Source organism: Lygodium microphyllum, chromosome 5 (assembly GCF_053477565.2).
Source record: "Lygodium microphyllum isolate KBCC chromosome 5, Lygodium_microphyllum_v1.1.10, whole genome shotgun sequence".
Lineage (NCBI taxonomy): Eukaryota > Viridiplantae > Streptophyta > Polypodiopsida > Schizaeales > Lygodiaceae > Lygodium > Lygodium microphyllum.
The window spans coordinates 121123225-121133237 of NC_141139.1; the positions used below are offsets into that span (position 1 = coordinate 121123225).

Consider the following 10013-nt stretch of genomic DNA (forward strand, 5'->3'; position numbering starts at 1 on the left):
TATATAGGTCAAATTTGGCGAGTATTGGGAATTGTATGAATGTGTTGCGTCTCAATTCTTCGCAAAAATCATTGATTGGAATCCTATAAGAAGCCCAATAACCATGTTACAATGTCAAAATATATATAATTGCACTAGGAATAATAAGGCAAGGCACTAGTACTTGGAAGTGTTGTAGTGAGGTGATAGCTTAGTGAAGAATTGTAACATTAGAGGTTTCTGACCTACTATTGATAGCCTACCGATTTTTTGAATAGAGCTTTTTTATTGTTACTAAATTGAACACATCTAATCGTTAGATTGGATGTGGCATCCACCATTGGTCATAAATCATGACATCTTTTTGGCATATATGACTAGAAAACAAAGTCACTAATATCCAGTAAGTGTTTCATCTCATTAATTCATAGTAGCCCTTTCAATAGAGTTACTACACACACACACACACACACACACCCCTCTCTCTTAGTTGGTGCTACACACATGAATAATAAAATATAACATAGCTTCAACTTGCTTTATCACATGTGTCAATTATGCTTCCCAACAATGCACCCATCATTACTAACTTAAGTTATCAATATTTGTGCAACTCTTTAAACATGAAAGCATGTCACATTTGGATTACATGAACATGTAGTGATAAGAAATAACCTATTGGATGTGTTGCCAAATATACACACTAATTTCTAAATAATAAAATTAGATAATTATCCAATACGACACTACCATAAAATCCAAGACACCACCATAAAATCCAAGACACCACCATAAAAACTAGCTAATTCCTGCAAATAGAGCAAGATAAAATCCAGGAGAACGTTATCCATTAGATGGACAATCATGTATACACTACAAACATTCTGAACCTAGATGCCAAGACTTCTGTGATCGTGGACCCATTAGGGAACGAGAGAGAAAATTGACGCTCCTCATTCTCACTGTTGTAGGTGCAATACAAAATACGACAAGTGCCAATGTAAGACTCACCATACAATCGCACCGCCCTGCCGATCAAGATAGAATCCGCTGGACGAGGAGCATACCGCAAGGATAGAGGGAGCAGTGCATGGCAAGTATTGCATGAATACACTGCAAGAGGGTCCACCAAAAATGTTTTGGTGCAGCAATGAGGACAATATATCCGCGGTTTTGGGCTAAACCTTACACGACCCCTCCCTCGTTGATGCTTGCGCCTTAACACGCCTGTAATAGATGGACGCTTGGGTTGTGATGAGGACTTCCCCCTCTCATTTGGATGATGACGATGATCCTTGCCATGCCCTAGGCGCGTCTGTGTGACATTTTCCTGCATCTGATAGATCCCGCCCTTTTTAGGCATGTCAATCTCCTGTGGTGTGAACATGTGAACAAGAGACTCTTTAGCACTTTCTAGTTGGCGCATACAAGCATCCATCTGTGCCGCTGTGTAGGATGGAATCCCATCCTCGATCCTTTGAAGGAGGCCTCTAAAGTCTGCAATGGAGGACACGAGTTCCCCTTCCTGCACGCCACCATCGGAAGCTGATCTCTCCAATCCTGTGATTTCATTGCCACCTGGTCTTTCCTTTATGTCATCAGAGGCATGTGCACTATCGATGATGGGGAGAACCTCATGAAGGTGAGGAAAATAGCTCTTCAAGATGAGCCTCAAACCATGAAGATGTTTACAGTCAGTCGACCAATCAGGGCAATCACAGTAGTTTGATTGTACACTTACATGATACCATTTTGCATGTTGGGTTGTGCTCGCTATTGTAAATAACATGGTCCCCTCGTTAATGACTTGAAGAGAGGAGGGATCTTGCTCATAACGCTGAAGAATCTTCTCCCCTGCTGCCAATCTAGCCGTATGACTCTTGCTTGACCCATAGACTTTGAAGCACTCAGAATCAGCTGGCATAAAAAACATGTATAAGACAACAATGTGTTTCAAGGAAAGGCCAAATGTGCAAATAGAAAGGAAATTGACCACATTACCTATCTCTTGCTTTTGCTTGAAAAACTCCAAAGCCGATCCACCCATTCTAGAACCCGACGATGAGTCACCAACAAGGGCATGCAGCAGATCCAAAATGGACCTGTTGATCCTAGCATCAAGTTGAGTGTACTTGATATATTGCCAAAGTCTCTCAATGAGGTTGGTTGTGTCGACATTGCCATGTGGAAACATGCGACCAAACTTGGGCCATCTTGCACGCCAAATACAATCTTTCCCACACCATCCATTGGTAACGTATCGGACCATGTTTGGATGAGCGGAATAATGATGAAGCAATTGCTCAAACATATCATCAAACTGTGACTCTGTAGGGCAATGCATAAGATTGGACAAAGAGGCATACACATGATTGCGCTCATCTGTAGGGACCTTGACTCACGCAAGAACATGTGAAGTACTCACTGTCAAGCTCATGGAATTCACAAAAAGGCAATGCTTAAAAGTAAAATGGTATTGAAAAGGTGTACCTGTGGCAGGAGATTTTCAACCCATGCTTTCTTTGTGTGGAACCAGCATAGAATAATATGGCATGCTCGTTGACGTTTGTTGCCACCAAGGTAGTCAGTGGTCCAACAATGAGGGTCTTCCAGAACAACCTTCGAGAGCACCTCCAGCTCTGGCTGGGACTTATCAATCACCAGGGCAGCAGGGCGAATATCTCCCATCCTAGAGAGGACTAGTCTCATGGTGATTTGCAAAGCCATAATCTCTTGGTTTGACCCATTGTCACTAGTGCATAGCATAAACCAAATAGGGATACCCACCCCATGTTGGTTTGATAAAACCGCCGCATAAAGCAGAAGACCAAACACATTGGTCTTGAATGTGCTATCGATTGCCCAAGCATTGTTCTTTGAGAACCTCTTACTCATTTGCAACATCCATTCGTCCTGGACTATCAGTGCGAATGGTTTGTCCTTGTCCTCTATGGCATGAGGATTGTATGGTTGGCAATAGAGTACCTAAAAGACCATGTAGATGATAGTATCAAATAGATGTACTAATTTTCTCAGCTTATAAACATTTATGAGAATATGTCAAATACCTTGTTTTGATCTCGTAGACGGAGAGCCTCCAAATACATTGCCGTCCAATCATCCTTCGAAAGTTTGCCTGCAGTAGGATGACACATAGAACATTGACGCTCAAAGCAACCTAATATCATAGACAATGGCTTAGAAGGTAACATACCTTCAGTTCGAATTTGATATGATAGTGTCTGTACCTCCCTTGGTATCATGAAGAACCTATAAATGACAGATCCAATGGAGAGGCATTTTTCAAATGAAACTGCTCCTTGCTAAGGCTCATCTTCGTGACGTGCCGACATGTCCCAACGTCAAACAGGTCATCCTTGCAACAATCAATCACAGTTGGATGCACCGGCAAGTGATACAAGTCGGCACGAGATCCAGGTACATGACCCTCGTGTGGTCCATGGACTCGTATAGTGACATCATGGAGATCGTCTTTGTACTCGATTTGCACCTTGAAAGGGCAACCACATTTCTTCGACGTTCGCAACCTGTGGATTTGGGAGCCCTTTCGAGTTGCTCTACCACTGCGATGACATGCATATTCCACTATTGTCTTCCCTAAACCATGCTTTTTGGTCGAGCGGACCTTGCCCAACCTAACATTGTGTTCAAGCATGATTTCTTGAAGCCTCCGCTCAACAAGAGATCTATCTACAGTAAGCTCCAAGATGGGTGCTCTTCTTTCTTGAACCTTCCCATGAACTAAAAATAGGCCTTTATAACCATGGGGCCTTGTGAACACCTTGCAAGTACACCCACTGATGAGATCTCTCACATACGCAAGAGGAATGCCATGCCTTCTCAAGTCAGTACACCACGTGGATTTGATGGAATCAATTGTGACATTGATACCCTCGTGAGCATCTGTAACCTTGTTTATGTGATTTTCAAGGAATATGCTCTCCCACTCCTCTATACATGCAATGCGCAATGATGGCTCCGATTTCAAGGCCAATGTAATGTGTCCATTGCCATTTCTACCAATGCAAAGACCTTCTCTGATTCTTCTCCACTTCTTCAAGTCGAGCAACTCCCTCCTGTGGAGTTGCTTGAGCACCTCCAATGTGATGGCCTTCTGCCGCTCAAATCACTGACCATCAAGCTGTAAGTCTCTCTATTAAAAGAGAAGTACTTCGATGAGGTATAGGTAGTTGGGCTTGGTGCATTGATAGTGATTTCTTGTGGTGCCGAATCATTGTCTCCACTTAAGAAATCAAGCATCTCAACCTCGTCACTTGATGATCCATCTAATGTCTCTTCATCCGTGTCGAGATTATCGATCTCAATGTTGCTTTCCATAATCCATGCGTGTTGACTACATACGTATATATCACCAAAACATCATTCCAATGTCACAATGCATCCAATGCAAATATAAGAGGAAGAAAGAGAGAGAGATATGCACCTTGTAGTGGAAGCCATGAGCAAGAAATCGCAATATGAACCTCAAACCTTTGTTCCAATGATCTCGTGAGCTTGTATGCGCTTGGAATATGGGCCTCCAACCTCCGTTCACAACAGCACACGAATGCGCCCTGCGTGCAGGATTTTCGTGTGGGTAATACCGAGAGCTTTTCGGCTTTCGGTACCAGGTCAACACAGTTTACTTCAATGGCAGGGTTTACTTTAATGGCTGGGTTTACTTGTAGTCCACGATTCAAAAACTTGTATTAGAGATAGTGGGCCCCGCAGAATCTACTATCTTCTTACTGCCAGCCCATGCAATCAATTTCAACGACTGGCGGTGCATTTATAGTCCTGGATGGGTTTACTTTTGCATGTGGCAGTGAACATCCCCGAATTTCAAGACATCGTTGCTCCGTCAGATCCAAGTTTTCGGCTGGTTGGGTTTTGTAAAGCTGGTTGGGTTTACTTCTGCATAAAGTAGCGGCTCAGATGCGTGCCTTTTTTCGGGGTCAAGAGGAGCCGTTGATTCCAACTCCCCGAGGTCATAAAGACCCCGTGGGAGATAGTGCTGAGGATCACTCACCAGCTAGACTGTCAAATTCACGCTCTTGTCGTCAGCTCTAAAGCTGCCACTGTCCAAAACGCATATATTTATATATATATATATATCCCTCTCTCTCTCTCTCATCAACTATCTTTTTTCTCTTATTAAAAAAACAAATTATTTAAAAATATATATTATTCTTCTTCTTCAACCTCTTCTCCCTCTTTCTCACACCATCTTCTTCTCTTCTTTTACCTCCTCCTTGCTCTTCTTCTTCACTCCATCTTCTTCTCTTCTACTCCTTACTCTTCTTCTTCTTCTTACTTCTTCTATCTCTTCCTCTTCCTCCTTCCTACTCTACTTCTTCTTCTTCTTCTTCTTCTATATTATCTTCCTCTTCCTCCTTTCTACTGTTCTTCTTCTTCTTCAATCTTCTTCTTTTCTTCTCCTGCACCCTATCTTCTTCTTCTACTCCCCTTCTTTTTTTCTTCTTTCTTTTTCTTCGCTAAAATTCTTCCCTTCTATATCCCCTTCTTCTCTCTCTACCACAACAAGACAAGAGCATCATGAGGGAAGTAGTAAGGGTAAGCAATAGATTTGGTTTGCATTAAATCATGAACATGTATCCACCAATAAAGGCAAGCTAGAAAGAAAAATCTTCATCAAGCAACCTTGCTACATAACATGCCCAACAAGAAGAGTACCTCGAGTTTTGTGTTTTGCATTTGAGTTTTGAGTTTTTATATTTTAGGGTTTTCTTCTACTGTACCCTATTCCAATCTCAATCCAACGAATCAGTTTCTTCTGATTTGGCCTTCCTAACCCAGTTGCATGGGTTTTGGAATGCTAGCTACAGATGTGGATGATCGATACCCCATCGATCCCATCCATGTCCATTTATAGCCTTCTATTCCACCACATGATAGGAGTGTGAGAACCTCGGAGGCTACACCATCCTTGTCCTAGCAATGGAACCAAAATGTTAGACCAAGCATACCAACAATCAGGACTTTGGACAGACTTTCATTGTTTCAGAAGTTGCAACTCACATCAGTGACAATCTCTCACCTTGTCTCTCAACAGTCCGTTTAACTAATCAAGCATCCTCCTCTCCAACCCAAGAAAGCAAGAACACAAGACTAGCTCAAGTTATAATGAACACACCTAACTTACCTTCTTATGTTTGATGACTCGAAGGCTCGAAGATGTTTCCACAGCCATGATCAACACAATCCAACATTGCCACTCCTTCATGTCCACCATCAAGCACACCATCGAGTCAAAGAGCTATTAGAGAAGATGAGCAAATAAAGACAACGATGAAGCACTTCACCTTCCCTTAGTTCCTCGCTTAACACACCTCTCACTCTCTCTCAGTCGCTCTCAACACACCATGGAAGCAAGATGATAGAATAGAAAGATTGACTAGAAACCTTGAATAGTTACACTAACAGAGCTTATGCATAATGGATGTGCCAAAAAGGTAAATATAGTTGAGACCTCCCACCCTTATATAGATACAAGATTAGGGTTAGGGTTAGGGTTTGCAGGTCCCTTTTGCATTTAGGGTTTCCACAACTGTGAATTAGGGTTCGCACTCTCTTATGGGTATCCTACCCAGTTTGTGGGCTCTATATTGATCAATCCTCATTGCGTGCTTGAACATTAGCCTAAATAAACTAATCTTATGCTAATCTAACCACACATACATATGCACAACCCACACAACACTTGTGGGTGTGACAAATACAACTACGAGTGATAGATAAAATCTACACGGGAGTGAACCCGGCTCTCACAAAGTAATACATCCATGATAATATGATGATGCCCATAAGTATAATAATAATACAAGTAGCCAAAAGTAATACATTGAAGTTTTGAAAATACTAATCCATGAAAAAAGAGTATCTACACTTGCACTTCCTGTTTGCCTTATCAAAATACCAATAACACCATCTCCTATATGTTTGACATAAAGTAAATAATCAACCATGCTTTGCTAAAATCTTGTGCCGCATAATAACTTATTGATCCTCTCACACTAAGCTCTTGGTGCTTGCTTCAATCTGTACAATGCCTTCCTCAATTTGCACACATAATGCATATCTTTATGGTGAACATACCCTTTTGGCTAATCCATGTATACCTCTTCTCCCAATGTACGATTCAAGAAGGCATTCTTCACGTCCATTTGGTATAATTTCCAGCCCTAAATAGATGTTAATGCAATGATCAATCTCATTGTAGTCATCTTAGCCATTAGATTAAATGTCTCTTCATAATCTAAACCATATGTTTGAGCATAACCTTTTGCAACTAACTTTGCCTTGTATCTCTTCAATTAACTTTTAGATTTCACTTGACTTTGTATACCCACTTGCCCCGAGGGGTTCACTATAGATGTTGTATTGTATCACGTGAGTGCAAGGGAGGGGGGTTTTTGGAAGGGCACACTTAAGCGTATACATTAGAGGTAGACCCCTCTTAATCCACTTAAAGGCGAATCTGCCCCACTGAGGAGTGAAAAGAAAAAGAAAAAAGACAGTACAACATGTACACATGTACAACAGGATGAGGAAAGACGTCATCTCATCCCACACCCATCAACCTCCTGAGGAAGGCAAAGCACTCTGTAGAGAGGCTTTTCGTGAGCAGATCTGCAGGATTCTGGTCAGTCGAGATCTTGACAAGATCAACAGACTTGTCCTCAATGACCCACGTATGAAGTGATAACTCACCTCAATGTGTTTCGTCTTTGCATGGAAGACCGGATTCTTGGCTAACTGAATAACACTCATAGAATCCGAATACAATGTAGGGATAGCATCAATACCAAGGTCAACAACTAAACGGCCCAACCAAATGGCCTCCTTGCAAGCCTCAGTGGCTGTAATATACTCGGCCTTTGTAGAGAAAGGGCTGTGCATTTCTACACCCTAGACATCCAAGAAACAACACCTCCAGCATAGGTGAATACATAGCCGGAAGTGGACTTCCTACTATCTGCATGTCCTGCATAATCAGAGTCAGCGTAACCCAGGACTCCTGTATCGTGGCTGCCATAGCATATGCACATATCTGCAGTGCCCTTCAGGTACCTCATGATACCCTTTATGGCATCCCATTGCTTCTTGCCAGGTGTAGCCATATAGCGTGCCACAACACCAACTGCAAAGGCAATATCTGGACGAGTGGCTATCATGGCATACATAAGACTGCCCACTGTGGATACATAGGAAATCTTGGCCATCTCGGCCCTTTGCTCATCTGTCTGCAGACAATTAGCCTATGATACCTTCACATAAGAAGGTAATGGACAGCCAATAGGCTTTACGTCCTACATGCGGAAGCGCTTAAGGACTTTATGAATGTACTCCCTCTGTAACAAGTAGAGGACTCCTTGATGCTTGCTGCATCTAATGTGCATACCAAGTATGTGAGCGGCCTGTCCTAGATCTTTTATCTCAAAGCTCTTCTTGAGTTGAACCTTAAGAGCATCTAGCTCATCATGAGCTTTCCCTGCTATCAGCATATCATCCACATAGAGTACCAAAATCAATAAAGAACCATCACGGGCTTTCTTCGTGTAAAGACACGGATCCATAGCACTCCGACTATAGCCCTGTGACTGCATAAAGGCATCAAACTTATGATACCACTCCCTAGGTGCCTGTTTCAAGCCATAAAGACTTTTCTTCAATTTGCACACTAGGTGCTGCCTGCCAGGTTCTGCAAAGCCCTTAGGCTACTCCATATAAATCTCATCATGCAAGTCCCCATGTAAGAAAGCCATCTTGACATCCATCTGGTATAAATCCAAGTCAAGCTGAGCAACCAAAGCCAAGACTAAGTGCAGGGTGGTCATCTTAACCACAGGAGAAAAGACCTCATCAAAGTCCACACCATGCTCCTGCTTAAAATCCTTTGCTATCAATCTAGCATTGTATGCCAGCTTGGGGTGTCCAGGGGTACTTTTTAGCTTGTACACCCACTTGCATGGCAAAGCCTTCTTGCCTGTAGGCAAGGAAACCAAATCCCAAGTGTCATTCTTATGTAGGGAGTCTATCTCAGACTGCATAGCCCTCTCCTAGGAGTGACTGTCACCCCTGTGCATAGCCTCATCATAGGTGAAAGGCTCTCTTGCATCTGTAACTAAGACATAATGCATCGAGGGCTGAAATCTATCAGGTGGACGTCTGTCTCTAGTAGACCATCTCACGGAAGGCTCTGTTACCTGCCCAGCTGCCTGTCCAACACCCTGACCATGAGCATATGCTGTAGCTCTAGGCTGTCCAACTGACTGTGCGGGAGCTCTTGGATCCTCCTGAAATATGACCTTGCGGATCTCAATAACTCTCTCAGGTTGCCTATGCATTTTGTCTTCATGGAAGACTACATCATGACTGCGGATGGCTTTCCGCGCCTGCGGATCCTAGAGACGGTAACCCATCTCGCTTGCATCCCCATAACCAAGGAAAATGCATTTGACACTCTTGGGATCCAGCTTACTTTTCTTGTCCCTGGGTACATGGCAAAATGCCTCACATCCAAAGACACGGAGATGTGTATAAGAGGGAGGTTTTCCAGTCCATACCTCCTCTGCAACCTGGAAATCCAAACCACTAGAGAGTGATCTGTTTATGACATGCACAGCTGTACTAACTGCCTCAATCCAAAGATCTATTTACGAACGTAACAAAATACTTTGCACCACCCATAGACTGACAAGGCATAGGCCCACAGACATTCGAATGTACCAATGCCAAGGGCTCACTCATGCACGACCTACCAGACTTCTTATGCGTAGACCTAGTCTGCCTGCCATAAAGACAATGCTCACAGGAATCAAAACATGCATAATCAAGGGGTGGTAAGTACTGCAAACCAGAAAGCATTTTCATTCCCTTCAAAGACATATGGCCCAAATGGGCATGCCAAAGAGATACATGTGGGATAGAACCCACAGACAAAACATGATCAAGGGAAGAAGCTGATACAATCAAGGGGTAGAGACTGCCAG

At 42.9% G+C, this 10013-nt stretch overlaps 1 protein-coding gene across 1 annotated transcript; it reads right to left on the reverse strand.

Annotated features, from left to right (window-relative positions):
• Positions 1–725: 725 nt before the first annotated feature.
• LOC148036344 (uncharacterized) lies at positions 726–2745 on the reverse strand. Its single transcript, XM_087678922.1, has 4 exons — positions 2470–2745; positions 1981–2371; positions 1169–1896; positions 726–788 (listed from the first exon to the last, which is right to left on the reverse strand). The coding sequence occupies exons 1-4, from the start codon at positions 2743–2745 to the stop codon at positions 726–728; spliced, it is 1458 nt and encodes a 485-aa protein (XP_087535048.1).
• Positions 2746–10013: the final 7268 nt, after the last annotated feature.

What these genes read in the sequence shown, in the direction of transcription:
- LOC148036344 (XM_087678922.1), bottom strand. Translation starts at nt 2,745, where the DNA reads ATGCTATGCACTAGTGACAATGGGTCAAACCAAGAGATTATGGCTTTG. An exon ending in TTGAAAATCTCCTGCCACAG is followed by an intron (nt 2,372 to 2,469) that starts GTACACCTTTTC and finishes GCGTGAGTCAAG; the next exon opens with GTCCCTACAGATGAGCGCAA. An exon ending in CAAGCAAAAGCAAGAGATAG is followed by an intron (nt 1,897 to 1,980) that starts GTAATGTGGTCA and finishes TTTTTATGCCAG; the next exon opens with CTGATTCTGAGTGCTTCAAA.